The sequence below is a fragment of the Lissotriton vulgaris genome, chromosome 12 (genome assembly GCF_964263255.1).
Source record: "Lissotriton vulgaris chromosome 12, aLisVul1.2, whole genome shotgun sequence".
Lineage (NCBI taxonomy): Eukaryota > Metazoa > Chordata > Amphibia > Caudata > Salamandridae > Lissotriton > Lissotriton vulgaris.
The window spans coordinates 240,468,160-240,494,381 of record NC_141700.1 but is presented as its reverse complement, the minus strand read 5'-3'; the positions used below and the strand labels follow the sequence as shown (position 1 = coordinate 240,494,381).

The 26,222-nt window shown below is 45.9% G+C and overlaps 1 protein-coding gene across 2 annotated transcripts in view; it reads left to right on the top strand.

The window, feature by feature from the left end:
- CPNE2 (copine 2) overlaps nucleotides 1-26,222 on the top strand; it is a 975,302-nt gene that overhangs the window by 494,370 nt on the left and 454,710 nt on the right. For both annotated transcript variants that reach the window (XM_086947740.1, XM_086947741.1), the window contains exon 4: nucleotides 23,549-23,623. In XM_086947740.1, the coding sequence (XP_086803866.1) occupies nucleotides 23,549-23,623 (75 nt within the window). The remainder of the gene's footprint in view (nucleotides 1-23,548; nucleotides 23,624-26,222) is intronic.

The window sequence follows — 26,222 nt, the reverse complement described above, 5'->3', positions numbered from 1 at the left end:
GAGCCACACACACACACACACACACAGAGCCACACACACACACACACAGAGCCATACACACACACACACACAGAGCCACACACATACATCCCTCAGTCTAGGTCAGCCACACGCCCATCTCTGCCCAGTAACGCCCCAGGTAACAGAGGCACTAAAAAACGATCAAAGTAGGGAATAGAGGCACAAAAAAACTATCACAACCAGAGCACAACGAGGGGACTCACCTCACCTTGGCGATGGCCTTCCTGTAGCGGGTCACCGCCTGCTCAATGAGGCTGGAGACCTGTAGGGCACCATCACCCGGGTCCTCCCTCCCGCCCGCATCAGAGTAGAGGCCTCAAGACAGGGGCGGCCCTAGTTGGGGGGTCGGCCGAGGCTGGCATCCATCCTACCAGCCTCCCCTCAGCAAAAGGACGGCGACGGGGGGCCCCATCCGCCGCACACAGTGCCAGCACCCACGGCCTCAGTTTCACTCTGGGCCGTTTCCTCGACAGAGAACTGCCGCCACTGGCCACGCAGGACACGGACCTCGCTGGAGGACTTCTGGTCCCCATTGCCATTGAGCTGCGGCAGGTGGTGGTGATCGAGGTGAGGCCTCCCCCTCTCCTGCCTCGTTCGCAGCTTACTGTAGCTCCTGCGACACTGCATTGGCGCTGCCTGCCTGCCCCGTCGGCCCTGCCTCTGCCGACGGCCCCTGGGAGTCTGCCAGCCAGCCTGCCATCAAGAGACCTCCCGAGCTCTGCATTGGTCCGCTGCGTTACGGGTCTGTCCCCCCGGTGGTGTGGTGCCCCCGGGCCTCATTATACCGGAGCTAGGCCTTGTGCCCTGGAGGTGAGTGGCGATGTTGCTAATGCGGGGACAGGGCCACCCTAGCCAGGCTCCATCTGCTGCATGCCGGCCTGCCGCTGGCTGTCCTCCCCGCCAGTGGCCCTCCTGCCTGCTGCTGAGTGAGCCTTTTCAAGGTAAAACCTAAGTTAAAACATACACTATATAACCTTTCACCACAGAGGTGTCTCCGTATTTTAGTTCTCCATTTTGAAAAGGGGACAGTGACTGAAGTTTGTAAGAATCGCCACATGTTCCGTCAGCAACCCCTACCGCGGCCAGGCCCTTCAGCCCAACTGAAGCGAATGCTCTTGTACAAGATGGTGTTGACGTCGGCCCTTCCTGCTATTCTGTACCACGACTCACCCCTTGCGTACCACGGTCCCCATAATCATAACTCAGGATTTGAAAAAAATAGTACACTCAACATGTCACGTTATTTTTCTGAAGCGCTCCTACTCCTTATGTAAAGCAGTAATGAAACACAAATGAAGTGCTGAGAATTAGAGGAAAACAGATTTTCCTACAGTGCAGATGGTGTTTAATTTTACGAACTCTAAACTGAAGTGGCATACATTTCTTTTACACTTGATGAAATTATTCTTACTCGTAAGCTCTGAACTCGACCGAGTTCCGGAGTGAGACTGGAGCCGACCCGCAAAGTGAGCTCAAGAGCCTCAGAAGAGCAGAGAGCGGCGTGGCAGCGGAGAGGGCAGCCCGGGGACGCAGGCGAAAGTGAGCGGCCGCTCCCAGCGGTAAAGGCTAAAGTGCGCATGCTAGGAAATGGGGAGCTTCTGCTGGCAGGCAGTGCTGCTGGATTTACCGGGGCAGGCTCTCCGCCCAGCTCTCAAGTTGGGAGTGCGGGAAGTAGGCTGTCGTAGGAGGGGAGGTTCCTCTGGTCTGCACGCGGGTTGGAAAAGGAGGAGGGCGGCCTTACCTTGGAGGTTGTTGTCGTCCATGTACGGCGGGGCGGTGGGAGTCACGTCGGCAGCCATGACTGCTGCAGCGGCTGCTGAGCCTGAGACTCCCGGGACATCCCTGGTGGGGAAAACCAGAGGGACAGACACTCAGAGAGCCCCAAGAACAGCGCAAGGGGGAAAGGAACACCATGTTTCTCCGAGGTGAAGCAGAAATGCCTCAGAGAAACGCAGCGTCATTTTGGGATTCGGGGGCGTGTTTTTCTTTCTCTCCTCTTCCCATTGACTGGAATGTAAAATTCCAGCCAATGGGAAGAGCAGAGAAAGAACATGAAAAAACACGCCCTGAATCCCAAAAAGACAGGGCTTAAACAGACAGACGCCCCTCTCCTCCAATGGCTGGTCTCCGTTTAGGAAGCCTATTTTGACAGGACAAGGGAAACCCAAAAGGAATAGCACTAGGGTCCTTGGGCAGTAATCTATTGTACAGAACAGGGGTCCCTAGTCATTAAGGATCACACGAATAATAGACATATACTCAATAGTATATATGACCTTTGTCCAGCCGGACAGGTATTTATTTTTCAATTTTTTGATTAGTTTATATAACATTATACAAAAGAGGGCACAGCCTGTGACCCACAGGGGACAAGACAAAACAGGTGACAAAAAAATTATGTAAAAGCGCACAAAAGCGGTCTGTACTATTGTTCAGTTTTGCAGACTTGATTTCGTTCATAGCAACCCATTGTTTTACACAATTCGTGAGTTCAAACAAACATATGGTGCAGTAAGGTCGACGACGTTTCGATGCAGCTAGGAAATACATGCATCATCATCAGGACAGAAACCAATGTGTCATGTTTGTCTTGAGAGTTTTTTACCAGTTACATACAATGCCTCTATGACAATTTACATAATGTTAAACACAAGTTTAGAAAGAAGGAAAAAAGGAAAAATGGGAGAAAAAACATGAACAAAAGAATATTCATTAGAAATGACTAGGCATGAATGCATTTTATATTTTCTGTTTCTACAAACAACCAGCGGGTTTATTAGTGCTGTTGCGGAGTTTACAGTGACCTAGTGAGGACTAGCGACTGTTTGAAGATGAGCTTTGTGAATTCTGGTACATGCTTGTGACCATACAACAAGGAGAAAGTGGTGGTTTTCAGTGTGTTCGATATTTCTTAAAAAGCGGCGCAGTGAGAAGGACATGTGCTTTAAAAATTACGGCGCAGTGTGTTTTGTTGGACATAAAGACTGTGTTTGGAGCTAGTGAAGGGAGGTGGAAGTACCCATTTGTAAGACATGTGGTGTGAGATTTAAAAGAAAGACGGCGCATTGAACTATCAGTTACCTCACGTAGGCTTAATTAGATTCCTTGGTATATTTAGGACTGTCAACATGGATATGCATCTGTTGAGAACCGAAATCTGACCATTAGGTTTACTCTGCGTTTATAAAAGTGCCTGTAGTGCTCGTGGATACAGAACTATATACTCACAATAGCTTCGCCGGCAAAAGGAATTATTCGGGGAACTGGGGGAGAGAGATAGGATAATCAGCCGGGGAATATACAGGATGAGTAAGAGTGCTGGAAGCCTTGGCAGGACTTACTTAAAGTGGTGGCTCGAGGCTCGTTCTTGCGGCGGTCCAATTCTCCATCTTGAGAATTCTGGGGAGGCAATGGGCATATATGAACTGAGCGTTTTGAGCTAAACTATGCTGGGAGAAGGGGTTGCCGGGAGCAGTACTTACATGTTAGTCTTGCCTGATAGCAGGACGGTGGGGTTCTGGCGGTGATCGCTGCCGGGGAGTGGGAGGGAACTAGTATTTATAGTCGAAGTAGGACTTGACGCGGAGGTTCAGTGACTGAGGCGGCCATCTTAGAGTGGTAATTGTGAATCACCCCAGTGCAGCTCTTCCTTGTTCAAAATTTGCGAAATGTCTGCTCCTCTTGGGGGAGCTTTGACCTGTGTGATCACAGTCCATGTAAAGTCATTCTCCGTGTGCCCCTTTTCAACGAAATGTTCTACCAGGGGTGCATTTGCAGTTTGACAACACAGAAGCCGAATCCGTTGTCAAGCTGCACTGGATCCTGAGAACAGACAGTATACGAAAGGGGCTCAACAGAGTTGAGGATTGGACCTCTCTGCTATGAAAAAAGTTCCTCTCTATCAGCTCAACTAAACTACTACATAGTGTAATCATGTTTTTTTAAACAAATGTATATTACGATATGTCACAAAACCTTCACCGAGCACTTTACTTCACCTGGGGTGATTCACAATTACCACTCTAAGATGGCCGCATCAGTCACTGAACCTCCGCGTCAAGTCCTACTTCGACTATAAATACTAGGTCCCTCCCACTCCCCGGCAGCGATCACCGCCAGAACCCCACCGTCCTGCTATCAGGCAAGACTAACATGTAAGTACTGCTCCCGGCAACCCCTTCTCCCAGCATAGTTTAGCTCAAAACGCTCAGTTCATATATGCCCATTGCCTCCCCAGAATTCCCAAGATGGAGAATTGGACCGCCGCAAGAACGAGCCTCGAGCCACCACTTTAAGTAAGTCCTGCCAAGGCTTCCAGCACTCTTACTCATCCCGTATATTCCCCGGCTGATTATCCTATCTCTCTCCCCCAGTTCCCCGAATAATTCCTTTTGCCGGCGAAGCTATTGTGAGTATATAGTTCTGTATCCACGAGCACTACAGGCACTTTTATAAACGCAGAGTAAACCTAATGGTCAGATTTCGGTTCTCAACAGATGCATATCCATGTTGACAGTCCTAAATATACCAAGGAATCTAATTAAGCCTACATGAGATAACTGATAGTTCAATGCGCCGTCTTTCTTTTAAATCTCACACCACATGTCTTACAAATGGGTACTTCCACCTCCCTTCACTAGCTCCAAACACAGTCTAGTATGTCCAACAAAACACACTGCGCCGTAATTTTTAAAGCACATGTCCTTCTCACTGCGCCGCTTTTTAAGAAATATCGAACACACTGAAAACCACCACTTTCTCCTTGTTGTATGGTCACAAGCATGTACCAAAATTCACAAAGCTCATCTTCAAACAGTCGCTAGTCCTCACTAGGTCACTGTAAACTCCGCAACAGCACTAATAAACCCGCTGGTTGTTTGTGTAAACTGAAAATATAAAATGCATACATGCCTAGTCATTTCTAATGAATATTATTTTGTTCATGTTTTTTCTCCCATTTTTCCTTTTTTCCTTCTTTCTAAACTTGTATTTAACATTATGTAAATTGTCATAGAGGAATTGTAACTGGTAAAAAACTCTCAAGACAAACATGACACATTAGTTTCTGTCCTGATGATGATGCATGTATTTCCTAGCTGCATCGAAACGTCGTTGACCCTACTGCACCATATGTTTGTTTGAACTCACGAATTGTGTAAAACAATGGGTTGCTATGAACGAATCCTAGTCTGCAAAACTGAACAATAGTACAGACCGCTTTTGTGCGCTTTTACATAATTTTTTTGTCACCTGTTTTGTCTTGTCCCCTGTGGGTCACAGGCTGTGCCCACTTTTGTATAAATGTTATATAAACTAATCAAAAAATTGAAAAATAAATACCTGTCCGGCTGGACAAAGGTCATATATACTATTGAGTATATGTCTATTATTCGTGTGATCCTTAATGACTAGGGTCCCCTGTTCCGTTTAGGAAGCCAGCCAATGGAGAAGAGGGGCGGGTTCAAGCCCCACACTGAAAAACATAAGATCTCGCCGGCGAGACTGAGCAAGCGCAGCCTACGCAGGCCGAGACCTAAGCCGGCGCGACTGCGCAAGCGCAGCATACGCAGGCCGAGACCTAAAAAAGTGTTTGAACTTTGAGAATTGTTCATGTTTTGTTCATGGAAGAAGTAATGCAAAATTAGAGGTCATAATCCGTGACAGGATGACTCCTGTAATAGTGTGCAAAAAGCAAAGCCTAATTCCTTGATTTGAAGTAGATCTCATAATACTTTTTGTTATTCAATAATCCTGATAAGGCCACACAATAGCAATATAAACTCCAATCTCTTAAACAGTAATAAAGTGAAAACACAACATAAGAAAAACCCCACATCAAGTTATGAAAATAGAGTAAAATGTAATCATTTATTTGACACCAAAAAGACAAAATCCAACCAGTAGAACCGGAGATGAAAATTTCAAAGATGTAGTGTTAGAAATGGGATTTCTGGTTGGCTAGGGCTTGTGCCTAAGCCATGCAGAAACCACCACTCTAGTCAGGGCAAGGAAGTTACACGCCAAAGATAACCCCTGCTCACCCCCTTGGTAGCTTGGCACGAGCAGTCAGGCTTATCCCGGAGGCCATGTGTAAAGCATCTGCGCAACCCACTCAGCAACAACATACTAGGCACACCACAAAAGGAACTCCACACAAGGTTATATCATAAATTGCCTTTATATTATCATAAAACACATTAGAATAGTAATCACACAATATACACTCTGCCAACTGGCACTAGGCAGTATTTACAGGGGATTATATACACATGACAGGGTCACTTGGACCACTGTCAGAACCATCACTTAGTAAAGATAGTAAATGGAGAACATATAATAAGCATAGGACACAACCAGTAATTACTGGCAAACACTGAACTCAGCATCATCCTATAACGTAAATCATATTATGCACAGTATCACATTAGGCGTGAAATATATCCTGCGCCAACCTCATAAGCCTAGACATATTAGACCATAACCTCCTAAGCATAACTCACATTAGGAAAAAATCTCACTAGCATAAGCCACACTAGAGGATAACTCAAACCTAAATACAGTATGCAAAACCTCATAATCATAGACCACATTTAGAGGCATAAAACAGGGTGAGTGTATCATACAACATGAATCACATTTCCTAGCACCACATCCATCACATTAGAGCCTGACGCCCTACAAACCTAACAGTCCCCTTGGCCAACTGGCCTTCTCAAAGGGGCTCAAAATGCCCTATGTCCAAAGTGTCAGGACGGCTGCCAATACAGCAGAATCCATGTGCGCAATTATGCAGACCTAAACGTTGCAGCTGGCACTAAGTACTGCACAGCTGTGGAAGTACGAGACTTAAAGGCGGGCACTCAGCAGCACAGCTCCTCAACTGCAGCGGCCCACAACAGCGATAGCGCTGATTTTCGTTTTACGGCAAATGCGGGGACTCAGCGGCACAGCTCCTCAGCTGCAGCGGCCCACAGTAAGGGTGGCGCTGATTCTCGCAGGACGGCAAATGCGGGCACTCAGTGGCACAGCTTCTCAGCTGCAGCGGCCAACAATAGCGATAGCGATGATTCTCGTAGGACGGCAAATGCAGACACTCAGCAGCCACAGCTCCTCAGCTGCAGCGGCTCACAATAGCGATAGCGATGATTATAGTAGGACGGCAAATGCGGGCACTCAGCAGCTACAGCTCACCAACTGCAGCGGCGCACAATAGCAATAGCGATGATTCTCGTAGGACGGAAAATGCAGCACTCAGCGGCCACCGCTCCCCAGCTGCAGCGGCCCACAATAGCGATAACAATGACTTTGGTAACACAGGTAAAATGCGGGCTCTCAGTGGCAACAGCTCCTCAGCTGCGGCGGCCCACAATAGCGATAATGATGACTTTGGTAACACAGGCAAATGCGAGCTCTCAGCAGCAACAACTCCTCAGCTGCGGCGGCCCACAATAGCGATAATGATGACTTTGGTAACATAGGCGAATGCGGGCTCTCAGCGGCACCAGCTCCTCAGCTGCTGCGGCCCACAGTAGCGATAACGATGACTTTCAGCCTGCGTTCCCCGCAGTAGAGCCAGAGGCTCTGGAATTCTCAACAGAGGCCTCACCTGCGAAGAGAATTCCCCTTAAATAGGAATCCAGACGGCTGATGGGTGAAGTCTAATGTCCCTGAGACTTCATCAGGAGGCAAGCTCAAATCAGGCCCTTGAGTAGTTGCTTCAGCGAGATGGATGAAAGTTTCAAAGTCCTTTCCCTGTAGTTACATGGACAGAGGTTCGTCTTGGCATCCAGAAGTGACACCTTCTTCTTCCAGGAAAGAATTAAAATGTAGCGCTTACAGGGCGCAGGGAGCCATAGCTCCTAAAGCCAAAGTCCTCAGCAATCAAGGGGGCAGTGCAGGGCCAGGGAGGCAAGCCCTCATGACAGTTCCTCCTGGGCCCCAGCAGCAGCATGCCCCATAAGGATCAGGAACAGCACATCATCCTAGAAGAGCACCATGGAACTGAACAATTTCATTGGCTCACAGCCCCTTTACCTATACCACCAAAATACTTTGTTCTCAAAATTCACAAGTCACTGAACCCAGCCAGAAACAGTTTGGTGTGGTCCTGGAGCACTTTGTTTACAAGGCTGCATCCTGCCTTTGAGGGAGAGGGGGCTTTCCATCAGCCACACAGTGGGAAGTGGAGCCATCATTCACCTTGCCAGGCACAGCCCTGCTCAGATCAAAGGTTACCCCTCCCCATACTTCAACTGCGTGGCTCACTGGTTAGAGGTGGCAGACCCAGAAGCAGAGCACGGCCCGAGACCAGGGTTCAATTCCCGACGCGGCAGGGTCGTGGACCAGGGTCAGCGGACTCGATAATTCTCGCCTCGGTGCCTACTCTAACCAGCGATCACACTCGGCAACTCTGGGCATTAACTTGCCTCATCTCCACAACGGCCCCCCACATACGCCGGGGATGCCTGGTTTCACCTTGGAGATACCCAGTAGGGACCATCTCACAGGGAAAGCCAGGACGGGTTCCCCAGCGGTCTACAGCGCGGAGATACCCCATGTGGGGTGATTCATGCGCTTTACAAGACATCATTACATTGCATTACATTACATTACATCTCGCTATCCAACCCATGTCTGGCTCAGCCTGCCCTGTCCCTCCAAAACCAGACATGCAATTCACATCAGACAGGCGGACACATAGCACACAGAAATGCCAACTTCTAAAAGTGGCATTTGTCACATAGTCATAATAAATCAGTGCACACCATTGTGCAGCATTTATTCTCACAATTTCTTACATGAGGGAAGAGGTGTGGCGCAGCAGCCAGGGTGACTGACATCGGACACTGGGGATCACGGTTCGATCCCCGGCACCGGTGGCAGGGATCTGCCCAGCACCATGTGACTCTGGCCAATAGCTCACTTAATCTTCCCGACGGCCCCCAGCGCCGGGATGCCTACAGGTAGCTGTGCGCTTTACAAATACTGGATACTGGATACATACCAGACTTGACTATACTTCTACTCTCATAACAGGAATTACCACTGACACACACTGAGCAGAGAATCCCCCATGCATTCCTATGGGAGGGCAGGCCACCCTCACTCCCACTAAATGTAACAGAGAGCGTACGCACTTTACACTGGACCACAGGGCTAAAGTGCCCAGCGGCCTAAAACCACTAACACTACACAGAGAAAAAAAGGCTGGGAGAAATGCAAAAAGTTTAGGGGTGAACCTGCAAAAAGGGCCAAGTCCAACATGTAGGGTAAGTATAACTCCTAAAAGCTCAAAGCACGGCTCACAGTTATCTGCTCTTGCTAGACTGGTTAAAAGTCAAAAGTTCAGACCGACCACGATGGTGTGCGAGTTGGATACAGGGACAAGATTAGTCCAGCTTAAAAAGTTACCTTCTAAAAGTCGAGCGCTAAGAGCCCAGTTCTCTGTGGCGGAGGCTGTGAGGAGCCGGAAGAGCATTGCGGCTGGTTGTTGCTGTAGCTCAAAGAGCTGGCCAAGCATCATGGACGGTTGTCAGTGTACTGCGAATACCCTGTTGGGTGTTGTGGACAGTCATTACTGGAGCTTCGCATTGGCGATTACTGCAGACTGTCAATGCTGTAGCACAAAGTACAGATCTCCAGTTGCCGATCATCACTGGCGGTCACTGTAGTCCGAACAGTCCGGTTCACCAGAGCTTCACGTTGGCAGGTGGTGAGATCTTTGTGTGAACGGGCACAGTTGTGAAGAGCCCAAAACTTCTGGATTACTCCTTTTCTTTCAGAAGGAGCTTAACTGGGGAGGCACCTTTTGTGGATAAGGAACTCACTCCAGCCGAGGACAGCAGACTCAGACAGACCCAGTTACAGGTCCAGGAAGGTCCAGTGCAGCAGGTCAGCCGGGCAGTTGCAGGGGTACCTGTGGAACTTATGTCCTTGGAACTTATGTCCTTGTAGTTCAGAACAGTCCCTCAGCCTGGCATGAAGGGCGCAGGTCTAGTCTTCTCATGCAGCAGGGCAGGCCTCAAGCAGCAGGGCAGGCCTCTGGTAGCAGGGCAATCCTTCTTATGTAGTAAATACACAAAGGCCAACTACACCTAGTCATTTGAGCCAGGATACAAGCTGCAGACGTCAAATGGTCAGGAGAAGAAAATGCCAATTTTCTAAAAATGGCATTTTCAGAATTGTGACCTAAAATCTGACTTTACCATTAACTAGGGTTTTAAATTACAATTCCTTAGACACCAAACATGACATTCCAACCTGCTCCCAGTCAAAAGTTATCACTTAATAAATGCAATAAAGTAACCCAATTTTATCCTGTGGGAGAGGTAGGCCCTGCAGTAGTGAAAATCGAATTTGAGTTTTCATTACCATAACATGTAAAACTTAAAAGTACATGCCCAACTTTTTAAATACAGCGCACCCTACCCTAGGGACTGTTTAAGGCTATCCTAGGGGTGACATATCTTTTAAAAAGGAAGGTTTCGGCCTGGCTAAGGATTTATTTTGCCTGGTTGAAATGGCAGTTTAAACCTGCACACACAGGCACCAATGATAGACCTGAGATATATTTAACAGGCTCCTTAAGTGGGTCACACAGTAAGTCCTGCAGGCCCACTTACAGCATTTAATTTAAAGGTCCGGGATATGGCATGTACCACTTTACTAGAGGCTTATAGGTAAATTAAATGTAACATCTGGGTGTAAGACTACTTTACCCTGTTTAGAAGAGTGAGCAGTAGCACTTTACCACTGGTTAGCAGTGGTAAAGTACACAGAGTCCTAAATGCTAGCAAACATGGATTCAGAAAGCAGAAAGGGTGAAAGCAAAACGCTTGGGTGTGACCCTGCAGAGAGGGCAAAGTCCAACGGTTCAACAGTTATGTATTACAGTGAGCTTTAATTGAGGCTCCTTGATGGCTGTTCTAGTGAAAGAAACAATATGCACTGTTGTGTCATTTCTCTGGCATTTGTTAATGTCTGGGGACATGTCTGTGCACAACACACATTTTCTTCAGCCCACATTCCCCTCCCCATATCTCAATACCATGACCTCAAAATGCCTAATGAAGAAACTGAAGTATTGAACTACTGTGTCAAGCTGAGAAATGGTATAAGTAGGTTTGTACTCCAGACAAAGTAGTATTTTGCGTTTGTAGCACTCTCCATGTGCCAACAAAAATGCCAAGTTTCCATCCTTTCATTGTCGTAATGTGGTGGCACCATGAGTGTTCTACCTTATACCACCTTATGAAAGCACTGTCCTTGGTCCGGACTAAAGGAAGACATGTACCCTGATGTATTATTATTCCATTCACAACAATTGGTTGCTACTTGTACATGGAATAGTATGTTGTAACGTGACCTATTACTGATTAAATTATGTCAGTTCACAAAATACTGAATCCATAGTATTGCATAATGACATGCCTAATTACTATTTGTACATAATGACCATCTAATGTGTGGCGTTCTCCCAGATCTTTGCCTTTGTGTTTTTGCTGGGTGTAGAACTCTGTGCAATTTACCCCTGCTAACCAGTGGTAAAGTTCTGTGCTCCTCCTTTTAGCATGATGAGATTGACATACCCATAATTAAAATATTTAACTTACTTACAAGTCCCTAGTATATGGTATAAATTGTGCCCAGGGCCTGTGAGTTAAATGTCACTAGTGGACTGCAACACCTATTGTGCCATCAACTACAGTGACAGTTCAAACATTGCTACAGGCCTACAATTTGTAATGTGGCAGGTATAGTTTAAAACTGCAAAGTCAACCTGTCAAAATAGCACCTTTTTACAGGTCAGATCTGCCTTTTAAATATTTATAAATCCCCCCTAAGTAAGCCTTACTGCCCATAAGGTAGGGTGCATGGTATTTAAAAGTAGGACATATAAAAGATTAATTTTAAACATTCTCTTAAAGTGAAACAGCCCTAAAAGCTACTTTTGCTGTCGCAAGACTGGTTGTTCAGTAGGTAAACACTAGGTTATAATATTACATTTAATAATGCTAATTTCGGATAGAAACAAAAACTCTTTTTAATTGTTATTCAAAGTGCAATTTAATGGTATACTTCGTTTTTTAATAACTATTAAGGAAACTGTACTTATAAAAAGTAAAATTTTCCCTGCAAAAGTCTCTGAAGGCCCATTTACACACGCTCTACCTGTCATCTGGCAGCTGAATAGGCCCCTTGATGAGGAGTGAAAGCTGTTTCCAGAGCAAGGCTAAAGCCTTGGGTATGGGGGGAGGTATTGATTAACGTCTAAGAGGCCTTCTCTGTCACAGACAAATGTTAGCTGACACCTGGGCATGCCCCTCCTTTGTACCCCGGTAAGACCAGCACAAATCTCAGTGGGAGAGGAGCTGCCCCCACAACTGTTTACAGAAACCACAGGAGGACCTGCTTATTTCCACAGCCACACTTCTGGGGAAAAATGGTTCTGCCATCTTGGTTTTAGACTGAGAGGAACACTGTGAAATTGTTTACATACAAGAAGCTACAAGAGGCTTTTCCTGCAACTTCTCAGTTGACAACTTGCAACTGGAATTGTATCTGTCCCTGCTGGTGGCCTCTGCTGGAGTGAGGCGATGTGATAATTGAAAACCAATATGAGATGCCATAGAGTACGCCTCAAGCTTATCGAATGAGATTTGCATAGACATTTCACTTGAGCACCAACTAGCAATGATGTATTGGGCTTCGTAAAATTTCAAAGACTATGCACAGTATCCAAGCAACTTCAGGAAGATTGATTGAGGAATAGTCATGACAGGAAGGCTGGAACGCGGACACTTTGCGTGTGTTCTGGCAATTCTTTTATTATGGTGCAGCACGCCATGTCCACTGAAGGCATTACGGAAGCACCAGGAAGTGTTTGCATGCCTTTTCACGTGAGTGAGGACTGAGTGACACTACTGGAGGCATCGGGAGGGGTTCAGGAGGCTTCCAAGCTGTGGCAGGAGCTGCGCTTCCTGACAAAGCAAGGTTGAGTAGCTTAATGCGTCTAGTGTGTCTATCATGCAGGGAAAGGAATATTTTGGCATTTGCCTTTTTGCAGTTCCCTCACAAGGTATGTGGGGTAAAGTGCCAATTCTTAGCTTTGTTGCAAGTCAGAATGGACACAGGTTACCACAGCCAGTCATTCAAGTGAAGCAAGGTTAACATCGTGATATACCACAGTGGCTTTCATTCAGGGGTCTTGGTTAACTTGAGCACCGCTATTCTATTGACGTGAGCACTGCTATTTATTTGAACTGTGCAGGTTGGTTTTACAAGCATAGATCAATGGGAATGTTCAGGTGAGATATCGCCCACCAGGGTGGAGGACTGTCATGTTATTCTATTTAAATTGGTGCAATGCTGGTTAATGTCTGTGGCAGGAATTTTGCTGTGTGAGTGTATAGTGCCTCTGGTCCTGTTGTATTCAGAAATGGGTATTGAGGTTGAGCCTGTTTATGAGGATGTCTGTAAGTATTAGTGTGTGAAGTAGAGAGCATGAGCATCTGCCATGTATTTTGTAGCGGATGCAGTAGAGGGAATGAGAAGTTCCCTGTTCTGCTGATGTTGCGAAGGACCTTCATAAGGGGGTAAGGATGTAGTGGCATGTGTGTTACACCCTAATATTGTGTGTCCTTCCTAAGAGCTTAAGGACGTAGGGGCATGCGTTATCCCAAATGTAGTGAGTGTCCTTCTTTAAAGGATTATGGATGTAGGGGGGCATGTATGTTATGACCCATTGGTATATGTTCTTTTTGAGGGGTTAAGGATGAACTGTGGGCGGTAGGGGTAAATTTGAGTTACCTGTTGAAGATTTATGAGTCTAATATCCATAGAACAGATTGATCATATTCTTCCATCTTTTGTCCTTTGATTTGATGTTTAATGAGTTTGAATATTTATGGGACTGGTTGATTATTTATATTTCAATTGTTTCTCTAAGGAGAGGAGATGTGTTGTGTTGTGATGTGTGTGTGTGTGTGTGTGTGTGTGTTTGTGTGTTTGTGTCATGGAATTTTGATGAGAGCCTTGTTTGTGTGAATGTCAGTTGGAGAGAGTGGGCTGAGCGGCAAGGATGCTTCTCCTGGGGGCCATTTACTTATACCTGTTACTCAAGATTAGGGCTCCCGGTTTTATGGTATTTATTGTTTAACATTTCCGTCTGTATTTATCTATATTTATTTCTGGCCATCTTATTGGAATAAATGGAGAAGTAACATTTTATTTTTCCGCATTTATTTAACTGGAAAACATGCACCCATACTTCGATGCCTGCCTCGTTTTAGCTAATAACCCAGCCAAATATAACAAAACACTACACTCACAGGTAAATGTTTGCATTACATACAAACATTTATCAACATATACCTTCATTTAACTCTTTCGATGCTGAAAACGGAACCCCTCCGTCATCAGCTTGCGTTGCACTGTGCTGATGACAGAGCGGTTACTTCATGGCCCGCCCGACGCGCCTGCGCGGCACTGATTTCGAGCCTGCACGGCGCGTTCTATTGAGCGGGCGGGGCCATGACGGAACCGCTCCGTCATGAGCACAGCCCAACCGCGGCTGGTGACGGAGCGGTTCAGTCGCCAGCATGCGCCCGCCGCGCGGCCGCCCTGCCCCTTAGCACTACCGCGGACTAGCCACCGCAGCGATGTGGTTAAGGAAATTTTATGTTGTGTTCTTTAACTCTACATGATATCTATCTGCTCAGCTGTTGGCCTGATTTCCGTCATCAGCTGCGGTTGCACTGTGCTGATGACGGAGCGGTTACTTCATGGCCCGCCCGACGCGCCTGCGCGGCACTGATTTCGCGCCTGCGCGGCGCGTTCTATTGAGCGGGCGGGGCCATGACGGAACCGCTCCGTCATGAGCACAGCCCAACCGCGGCTGGTGACGGAGCGGTTCCGTCGCCAGCATGCGCCCGCCGCGCGGCCGCCCTGCCCCTTAGCACTGCCGCGGAATACCCACCGCAGCGATGTGGTTAAGGAAATTTTATGTTGTGTTCTTTAACTCTACATGATATCTATCTGCTCAGCTGTTGGCCTGAATTCATGAAGGACAGCATGGAGAGTCATTTACAAGAAGCACAATTTTCTGCTTTTAAAAATGAATACAGACAGGAAACACATTGTTTTCTGTCTGTATTTATCTGTAAAAATCTGTAAAAACAGAAATCTGGGAGCCTTACTTAAGAAATAACTTCTACAATAAATCCACATTTTATAATTTACATGACTGACTACCTGCGTACAAAGGAGTTTTTTTTAATTCAAGCAGCTGCCTTGCCCCAGTTTCTTCCAATATTCATTAGGCAGGTCCCAATATATGATCCCCAAGTGATCGGCTGCAATTACAGGAATGGTGGCCGGGAAGGGACAGCAGACCATCATCCCTATGACGGCAGTCCCAAAAAAATGTAACACTCAAACGAAAGCATCCGTGATTCTTAAGGGAACCAGTGCGGTTTTGTCTTAAAACGTTTTCAATTTCGGAAAACTTTGTAGGAAGCAGGCAGTGATCCCCCTAGAGCACTGCCTACTCCCCGTGCATGAGGCTGTCAACACTATTGCCAAAAGGGAAGGGGTCCCACTGTGATTCTTTTCCCTTTGTAAATTATTTGCCACCGCCATTCGGGGATCTATAACTTATCAATGTAATTTCAAATGTGCTCATAACCCATTGATACATATGTTTCTGAAGCAGAAATTGGAGGAGGATGCCCTTTTCACACCGCCTCCTATTTGTGATTTGGAAAGGTTCGCAAATGCCCTTTTATGAGTTGGAAAGGGTTTTCTGACTTGTAAAAGGTCTTTTGTAACATAAATAAAATGCACTTTTGCAGTTGTAAATCCAAAGCTTTTTTTGAATCGCAAAGTTAGTGATCGCAAAATGGCTTTGTACATCAGGTGTACAGTGCTGTACATTTTTACAGCACAGACTGTGCCTATTTTTTGTATCTTACTAGGAAATTGTATTCTCTCTATTACGAGAGACATGTCTGAGAGCAATATCAAACAGTAGCCTTGTTGAGAAAGAACGTACTGTTCTTGAAGAAGAAAATATTAGAGAGTGAACTATTACAGGTCTTTATTATTTTCAGCAAGCTAGTTGAGAAATATAATTTGATGGGAAGATTAAAACAAGAGCAAGCATTGGCTGTACACATGCTGGAGATTGAGACTCGAAGACCCTCATTCGGATGAGCAAACGAGTGCCTAGTGATAGATTTATAAAGCATTCATAACACTCTGCTAGGAAAACGCATTAACATAAATGCTATACTTGTCAGATGATTTGCAGAAAGTTTAGTATGAGACATTTTGCAAAAAAGACAGACTCCAGCCAGAACCCCTCCAGGAGTTTCAGCTTTTAAGGTCTGTAAATTGAAATAGACCCAATACATTATATTTTTTCACCCAAAAATGTGTCTGCTGAAAGCAGACTAAATCTCAGTGTAAAACTCTGCAGGAGCTCAGAACCCTGCATGTTATATCCCAGACATATGTAATCCGCATTATTTCCTCACCCCTGAAATTGCCATGGCCTCTTGTGATGGTAATTCCTAGGTGGAGGTTAGAGAAATAGATGGGATTTTAACAGGCCACTTGTAAAGAGAGGGGCTTAGTATAGACACCCAGGAAGTACTTTCTTGGTGATAAAAAGTAAGGTTATACATAATTGGAATACTGATGGAGGAGTAAAGGTGGCATCCAGGTGCCTATTTCAGAAAATGCAGCGTGTTAACGACTGTGTTGAGAATGAAGTTCATACATTGTAGGAGTTGCAAATGAGGTGGATTGTTAATGGTGCTCCCATTGTGTACACCAAATGTATTTCTGAAGTGTATGGTCTCTGTGAAAGTGCCAGATTGTACAGTAGAAATAAGTGGGTGCTTATGTGGACGGAAATGTTAGGATGTACATAGAAAGTAATGCAGTTGCGTTGGGTCAGTCAATAGAGGTGTCTGGTTTAGATAAAATGAGACACGGAAAAGAATGTTACTGATCTTCTTCACTGGTTCTCCCTCAATGGTGTATTCTATAGATTTAAAACCTGCATTGAATTATTCCCCTTTCGCTTTAAATACCCTTCTACCAGTCAGTATCATTCAGTGGTGGCTCTTCCACTAAGGCGGAGGAATGTCGCCCCACTGCCAGGGCCGGACTGGGAACCAGAACCTGCCTGGCAAAGTGCTCGGCCGGGCCCCCCGGAGGGGTTGGGGGGGGACGGCAGAGCTGTTTACCAGGGCCGGTTAGGGCCGATTTTGTTACAGGGCCAATATTGCAGATATGCTGCAAAAACGTCCCCGTAACAAAAACAGCCCCCCTGGGGCCCAAAACCGGCTCCAACCCTGGCGGCCCACCGGTGAAATGCCTGGTGCCCGCTACGGCCAGTCCGGCGCTGCCCACTGCTTTTCAGCAGAGTGAATAAAGGAAAAATAAAATTATGATAAATCGTTATTATCATTTTATTTATTCCTTCAACAGCAGCTTTGCGGGGTGGGGCAGGGCTGCTCTGCTCTTAGAGAAGGGGGAGGAGTGGTGGGCACTCTGAAAGTACGCATAAATGCTTGGCCAGCAGTCTTGGCCCTGCCAAACCGCAATGCGCACTTTGCATGTTCTCCACCCAGGCTGCATTGCTGTCTGGGTGGAGAGCATGCCCAGGCTTCCAGTCCCAATGGGGCTCAGATCAATCACAACACTGGGTTGCAGTGTTGTGATTGGCTAAGGGGAGCCTGGGTGCTTCCTGGGTGCTCTGTTTCTTTGCCTGGAAAGACGACGTGTAGAGATGCGGCCAGACGCAGCAAGGAGTTACGTTTATTTTTTTTTTTTACCCCCTCCTCCCCCACTTGGCCTCCACCCTGCCACCCCCAATCTGAGCCAGTTGCCAGTAATATCACTGACAATTTCACACTACTTCTTATAAAACAAATGTAGCCCTTCTCTTTCTTTATGCTCAAACTTCCCATTTCCCTTAAGATAGCTCACATGCTGGATGATCAAGATTATTTGAGATTCCCTTTGAAAGGTGTGTCAGCAAAGTAGGCATAGTTCACAATGATACATGGTGAAAGGACGGGTTGTCTAAACGCCTACAAAATATATCAGTCCAAGAGAACTGGTTTATACCTTTTCTTTCTCCGCTCTCGATCTTCTACAGACGCTCCTGCTATATTGTACAAACCTGTAAGAAGCACAGGCCAAAGGGTGCAGGGTAATGAGACCCGCACCATCCATAATAGCAAATACTCAGTTCAGGCACTAAAGAATTTATGGAAGAGGAGTGTCTATAGATTTTTTAGAAATCCATGAGTTTGGGGGAGTGCAGCATTCATTTAGGGTGGCCTAAATTGTTTCTGCATTCCTCAAAAAGGACGGTCTTGAAGGATCTTCTTAATTTTAATGATATTTAGGCATTTCCAATGTAGGAGCCTGATTTAGAGGTGGATTGTAACTGAAAATGCTAAGATTTTTGGAAAAAGCGTTTAAACTAGAGGAGAATCTACCGGTACAATTTCCCTCGTTATTGTGACAACAAGGTTGAGGAAATTACACTGATGGGTTTGTTTCTAGATTTAGCACTTGCTCGAGATCTCATAGCATATTCCATTAAATCTCTATTCTAATTAGAATGACTGGTTACTTTGTCCACTAGAGGGACCTGTGTTTTACAGTATGTCATGCATGGGATCTTGTGGATATGCACAGCTCTTTATGTGATGCAGGATAACTTGAAGTTTACTCTGATTTACAGGGCAAGTGAGTGAAATTCCCTGAGGATAGGGGTAATGTCATCAAAATTTAAATTGCTGATAGAATTATAGGCTGAGAGTCAGGTCACATTTAGAGTGGCCAAGATGAACTGAGGAGGGACTTAATTTCCATAATAAATGTAACCATATGTTGAGCTTTTGTGGCTGATCAAAAGTTATTAGGGGAGTAAATGCTTCTTTGTTTGTGTTTTTTATCAGGCACTGTTGCAGCTTGCAATTTCCATAATGCGTGTGAAATGGCTATTAATTTTTAGGTGAGTTTACAGGATTCTTTATGAGGAAGAGAAACGTCCTAGATCTAAGTATGAGCGGAAAATCCGTTCCGCTCGCGGATTTTGCGAATTTTCGGTAAATTCGCGATCCGCGAACTCCCGCGAATTTACCGAGAATTCGCAAATCCGCGAGCGGCGGATTATTCCGGGGGCAAAAGTTGAAGCCTGGCCTGTTGTAACTATTTTACGATGGCGCCGGCAAGCTGCCAGCGCCATCCTAAAATAGGTACTAAGTTAGCTTCAACTGGAAGCTCTAATAGATCAAATAAAGCAGGTGCTCGATTTTATCTATTAGAGCTTCCTGTTGAAGCTAATTTAGTAAGTATTTTAGGATGGCGCTGGCAGCTTGCCGGCGCCATCCTAAAATATTTACCATGCCCTTCCTGTGACTCATTCATCAGCCCAAAAACAATCGTGAGCGTCGTCGAGGCAGGTGTGCCTTCTTCACAAATCTACCGTGGAAAATCAGCTGTGATGCTGGATAGAGGCTTTTGCATCCGTGACTTTCACGAGCGCAATACCCGTGCTGTTTCTGTGACCAGGAGCTTATTTCTCTTCATCTGCTGAACTGATCTTTCTCTGACCTTTTATACACACTAGAAGCATGTGTGAACTCGCATGGTAGCCCTGCCCGTTTGGCCCCGCCCACACACTCGCGGTTTGCACCGTCTTCCCACCATTCACCCACTATGATGGACAGCTCACTCAAGGGACCCCTGCGCCCTTCGGGACGATTGCATAGTAACACACACATGGTTGCTCGAACTAGTTGATGCTCAAATTCAGTGACTCATTCATTAGCCCAAAAACAATCGTGAGCGTCGTCGAGGCTGGACAGGTGTGCCTTCTTCCCAACTCTACCGTGGAAAATCAGCTGTGATGCTGGATAGAGGCTTTTGCATCCGTGACTTTCACGAGCGCAATACCCGTGCTGTTTCTGTGACCAGGAGCTTATTTCTCTTCATCTGCTGAACTGATCTTTCTCTGACCTTTTATACACACAAGAAGCATGTGCACTGGCATGGAAGCCCCGCCCCAAATCCGCGGATCTGCAAATCCGCAAAATCCGCGGATTTTGCGGATCGTGGATCCGCAAAATCCGCCCATGCTTACCTAGATCCTGAGCTCCAATTTGGATGCATTTCGTGTTGTTAGGAGTAAGTGGTCTGTTTTGTTGGAGTTGAGCTGAATAATCTGCTTGGACATCTGCATTTAGCTGTTTAGGTGACAGAAAGCTTCAGTAGCTAAAGTTGTTAAGTGTAGATGGTATGGATGCATATTGGTAGATAGTGATACAATAGTTTTCCACTAGGATTCTCAGCGGTTCTATGTAAAACTGGAGAGCATAGCAGTTAGGACGGATAATAAGACAATGTTGCAAACTAATATTCTCAGTTCTAAATTAGTGTACCCATGCCTGACAAATTGGTCCAACTAGTATAATCCTTTTTAAAGGTTATGCATGATCTCAGATTCTATACTAGTTTTCATACTCAATTGTATTGAAAACCACAGAGAATCCAGGATGAGAATTTGAAAGATTCTGGTGTTTATTCTGTGAAAGTTTTGGTGAGACCAGGGTAGTGTTGCGAGATGGAGGCGTTGCTCATCACGGTGCTGAGGGTCACGGTGCAAGCAGCGGAGGCGTCGCCGCTGAAGTGCTGTCGCCGGCTGACGAACAGGAGTCGATGGTACTGTAAGGCCAAGGCTGAGGTTCGGGATAAGGGTGGTGCGTCGTGTGACTTACGAGCGGTGCCCTTGAACCACAGTGCAAGCAGTGGCGTAGGCTTCGGCGTAGAGCGCCGGCGTCAGGAAGGCCAAGGTGTCCTCGTGAAGGTAGGCGGTGAGATTGCGGTGCCCACAGGTCGCGGTGCGAGCAGCGGCTTGGTGGTGGCGTCAACAGGCGTCATCGTTGAGACTAGGGTTGCAGTGCGGCGGTGCACTCTGCTATGTCAGAACTTCAGCGTGAAGCGAGGCGTGCGGTGCCCACAGGTCGCGGTGCAAGCAGCGTCTCAGTGGCGGCATCAACAGGCATCGTCGGTTAGACAAAGGTTGCGGTGCGGCATTGCGGGGGTTCCCTGTAGGACACTGAGTCGGCAGCGGCGTCTTAGACGTCATCAAGATGCTTTTCGTCTGTTTGAAGCACGAAGCACACAGTCCCCAGTCCTGCAGGCAGAAGAGCTTGAAGTCTTTGGGGTTCCTGAGACTTCGTGAACAGGGGGCAAGCTCTACCTCACTCTCTTGGAGAGACTCACACATTATGTTGCAGAAAGTCCAGTACAGGCATTTCACTGCCCAAGACAGAAGCAGCCACTGCAGGTCATCACAGTAAAGCACCCAGCAAAGGAGTTGTTCCTTTTCACAGTCTTCTTGTTCCAGATGAGTTCTAAAGTTAAGGGGCCTGGGCCCCAGTATTTGTACACACAATTCCTTTGATCTTTCAGGCAGAGGGTATCTGTGTCCGGCCAGAACCAGTCTGGTCTACTCTGGTATGATTTCCTGGCAGGAGGTGGAGACGGTGTTGTCAGAGGAAGACCAGGCCCTTTTGAGGTGCAAGGAAATCTCCCCCCTTGTCCCCTATCACCTCCCAGGTCTATTTAACGTCTTCCTGACCTACCTGGACAATCTGGAGCCACACCGACACCCCAGCCTTCCGTCATCAAAACCCAGACAGGCAATCCACATTCCAGCAGAGGCACACAGGACGGCCAAGCAAAATATTACCTAAAAGGGGACTTTATGAACTCAGAATGAAAAGAGCACCCTCGCTAAAAGCTGCGTCTTTAGATTCTGAGTTCAGGCATACTTAACTTCATTTCCTTACCTCCTCCCCAGGGCCTGTTGGGTTTATAAGATGTTATAAACAACTGGCCCGATCTATCCTGCGGGGGAAGAGGTGACCTTACAATAGTGAAGAGCGAATTTGGCTGTCTTCACTATCAGGACACGCCACACACACACACTCGGGCATGTTCTGCCTTTCACATACAATGCACCCTGCCCATAGGGGTACCTTGGGCCTTCCTTAGGGTCGTTTGATATGTAAGAAAAGGGAAGGTTCCGTGACTGGCCAGTGTGGGCTCAGGCCGCATCAACATGGCAGTCGGAACTGCGCGTAGACTCTGCGATGGCAGGTCTGAGATACCTTTATCCATGATACTTGCGTGGGTGGCACAATCCATGCTGCAGGCCCGCGAGTAGCATTTGATTCACAAGCCCCGGCACCCGTAGTGCACTTTACTAGGGACTGATATGCAAATCAAATATCCAATCGTAAAAACTTCAATCCATAACATACTTTACCACAGGAGCACCTGCACTTTACCACTGATCAGCAGTGCGAAAAGTGCCTATAAACGTTACGCCAGCAAAAACAGAGTCAAAACCGGGAGGTCAGAAAGCAAAAACTCTGGGAAAACATGTCAAAAGATGCCAAGCCTAACAGTGACCTTCCTTTCCCTGATGAACGCGGGTCCCTGTTTGGCCTAAGTTCCTACCTCAGCCAACCAGGGATCCCTGGTCTAACACTGTGCTAATGATTCCCTGTAAAGAGTCAACCCTGGGGTTGACCAAATCCGCACCCAATACATCAGTGGTTTTAGGGAGCGCACTTACTGAATACTTTCTTTTCTGTTTTGGTGAATTGCTTTGTCGTTCATGTCATACAAAATTGCTTAGGTCAGGTGTCCCCAACCTGCAACATTGACTCAGTGGGGGGCCCCGGATTCCAGTAATGATTCAGTGGGAGTCCACAGAATTCAAAAGGTCAAGAACCGCTGGCCCAGATGACGTAAAACACTATATAGAACACGAAAATAAATACATATGTCGAAAGCCCCTGTGCATGGCCTAGTCGTAAGACGCCATCTTGGGTTGCCTTGCCCTAGAACAAGGGTTGGCTTTTTTTCAGATGTTGTATCAAGAATTAAATCTTACATTTTTTTCACTACACTTAAAAAAAAAAGGGCTATGAACCTTAACGGAGTGATAACACATTATCAAATGCAGGAAATTTGCCGTAGCAAAAGAAACACATGGCCTGTGCAATAATTTGCACTATAGGTACGCAATGTCTGCAATGGCTGACACATTCACACCATTTCAATAAAGGCACTGCTGAAAGTGGAGTGGATTTTCCTACATGGAAGGATTAGTGTGTGTTTTTTGCAGCTATGTGCGTGGCATTGAATCTATATGCTCTGTCGTCTGCATTTTGATTGCCATGAAATTGCTTCATTGTTGGCAAGGTTGCAAGCTAATGAAAATAGAAATATTAACCTGAAATGTTCAGTCGCTATCCAGCGACTGGTACTAATACATATTTAGAATTGGTGGTACGTTTTTGTTGTTAAAACATTTTTTTAAAGAAAGAAAAAAGGTGTTAATTTTTAACAGTTATTTTGGCAAGGGATATGGTATTTACATTCTTTGCAGATGTGTTGAGAAATAAATCTGCTTTTTGCTATTTTCCAGATTGTTTCAAGCAAGAAGATAATGCGACCCCTTATTTTAGCAAATGGCAAGCCAGCAGGAAAGGGAACAATTCAGGTAAGGTCGTTCTTTTCCTTTTCTATATATATATTTTTTTTACAAAATATGTCACTTTTCAGCGCTAATTGAACATCAAACTGAGATAAATGGCTGATTAGGCTGCCGATTATCAGCATTTTGTTTGTAGTTAAAGGACAGAGAACTAACATAGCAACAGGTTACTTAGCAACAGTAACCCTGTCTCAACGCAAACCCCTCCTCTACAAAAACATATTGTCAGAACATTCAGGCACATGAAAAGGCTTTTAGTGAAAGTACAATTTACTGCCATAAAAATGCTGGATGTTGTCATTCATAAGAGCTTCCCAGAAGAAGACAGAAGAAACCTGGCGGCTGGTGGGGCGGTGTGGGAGGACTGTTCTTATGTGCGTCTACTTGTGAGTGTGTTCGTGTCTGTGTGTTTTTACTTTTGTGTATGTGCCCTCACACACTTGTATATGAAAATGTGTGTGCATTTGTGTATACCAGATATGAGCATTTATAACGCATATATTCTCCTAAATACATAATTGCGCTAAGACGATCAGACGGTGCCTCCAATTGGCCATACTTTGGTAAAAAAGGTAGGCTTTCAGAAGATTCTGTAAAGGTGGAGTGATTTTTAGTTACCCGGGTGTGAATGGGCAAGGGATTCCTAAGTTAAGGGATAAGGACCCTTCCCATGCAAGAACACCTGGAGGTATGAAGAACCTAGGGGGGGAGGGGGGGATTCAGGAAGTGGATAAGTGTGGAGGGAGTGGACCATCAGTCTCTCAGTGAAAAAACTCCCATAGATAGAAACAATGGTGAACCAGGAAGTCTCCTAAGTTTGTTTTGCTTAGCTGCCGGTAGAATTGAAGCTGCCTACGTGGAACTGAAATTCTCATCTCCAAAGACAGTGGACTAGCCACACAATGAGATTTGAGATTTTTAAGTCTTTTTCCAAAAATTTGCTACTTTAGTCCTTTGGCCTGATCGAGTCTAGCAGACATGAAAGCATCGGTAAAAGCATGTTGGTGAGTTGTGATTTTCGAGAAGATGAAGTTGATGGAAGCGGGACACTACAGAGTTAATTGGGCAATTAGAGCAATCAAGTCATCAGATGTGTGTGTGTGTGTGGTATGTACATGTTCAGGCATGCAAGTGTGTGTCCATGGCTGGCTAGTCTTCCGTCTGGGACTAATCTGATCCATAATTTCAGAGGCTGCAGAAACTACAACCTTTAGGCAAACAAACTGGTTTCTAATGAATGTAAACATCTGCTTTTAAGATTCTGTGCATGAAGAACAAGGGTCTCCATCCCAATCTATTGCCCAGCTCCTGCTTCATGTATGAGAAGCGCTCATATATTAACGACTGTAAATAAATAAATCACCATTTATGGAGTCTAAAAAATGGCTCTATGGAAATAAGGAAGGTGTTACTTCGCACTCTCCGTGCTTACCACCATGTAACTTGGCCCTCAAACTTTAAAGCCTGAAAAAAGCAGAAAGGCCCACCTGCTCCTTGCTTAGACCCCTGCTTTAACTGAAATTAGAAAGATGTGGGAAGGAGAGGGAGCGATAAAGAGAAAGCTAATATGAAAAAGAGGGTAAACTGGCCATTCAAAAGGGTTCCAGTTGGTTTATCTTTGAAGACCTGCGGCCTTTAGAAGGAATCAAAAATGCTGCCACTCCTGGCTTTCACAACATATAAAAATAAAATAAAAATGGAGCGAGAGACAGAGAAGGGAAATGTGAGAGAGTAGAGACATTCAATGTATGTTGTTACTAATGGATTGTGCCTCAAACTATTAGAAAGAAGGAAATGCCTTCCTATATCAAAGCTCCTGGTTTCTCCGGCATACAAAAACAATCAATACGCCTCAGGGCGCTATTTCAGTGTAGTATTCAATTACAAATATCCTGTTGAAAAGTCTAAGTAGGTACATGTCATTGAAGTACCTACGTTTCTTGAAAGTAGTGATGCAGAAAGATTTATAAGCTTGGAGGCGCTTTGTGAAAAGTTTGACTAAACTAGAACATGGGACAGAGAGAGTGAGAGAGAAATGGAGAAAGTTTGAGAGAGGGACTTAAAGAGATAGAAAAGGAGGACAAAAGAGTATGGAACAATACAATGAATTTAGGCACAAGGTAGCTTATGGGTAACTGGCCTGGCTTTGTACAGATTTGATTAAGGGCTCCACCCCAAGAAGTAGTACTTTAATTACAAGCCATAGCAGAATGGTAACCCTAAATGTTCAGAGGTCCCCTGAACAAAATAGTCTGAAGGATGCCCCCCGGCCCCATATCTTTATGTTAAGGAATTGAGACGCTAAGGCATTGCAGTATTGGAGGAAAAGGAACCTATGGAATAATTTCACGGGTACCTCTTGCTCAATCAATCTGGGAATTGTATGCACGCTACTCACCCGTGAGGGTCTCAAGGCGCTGGGGGGGCCTGTAGATCTGTCTAGCCGAAGACCCAGGTCTTGAGGTTCTTCCTGAAGGTGTTCAGCGAGGGGGCTTGTCTGATGTCTGTTGGTAGCTCGTTCTAGGTCTTGGCTGCAATGTGGGAGAAGGATCTTCCGCCTGCTCTGGCTCTGTGGATGTGCGGGGTTTCGGCCAGTGCACGGTTG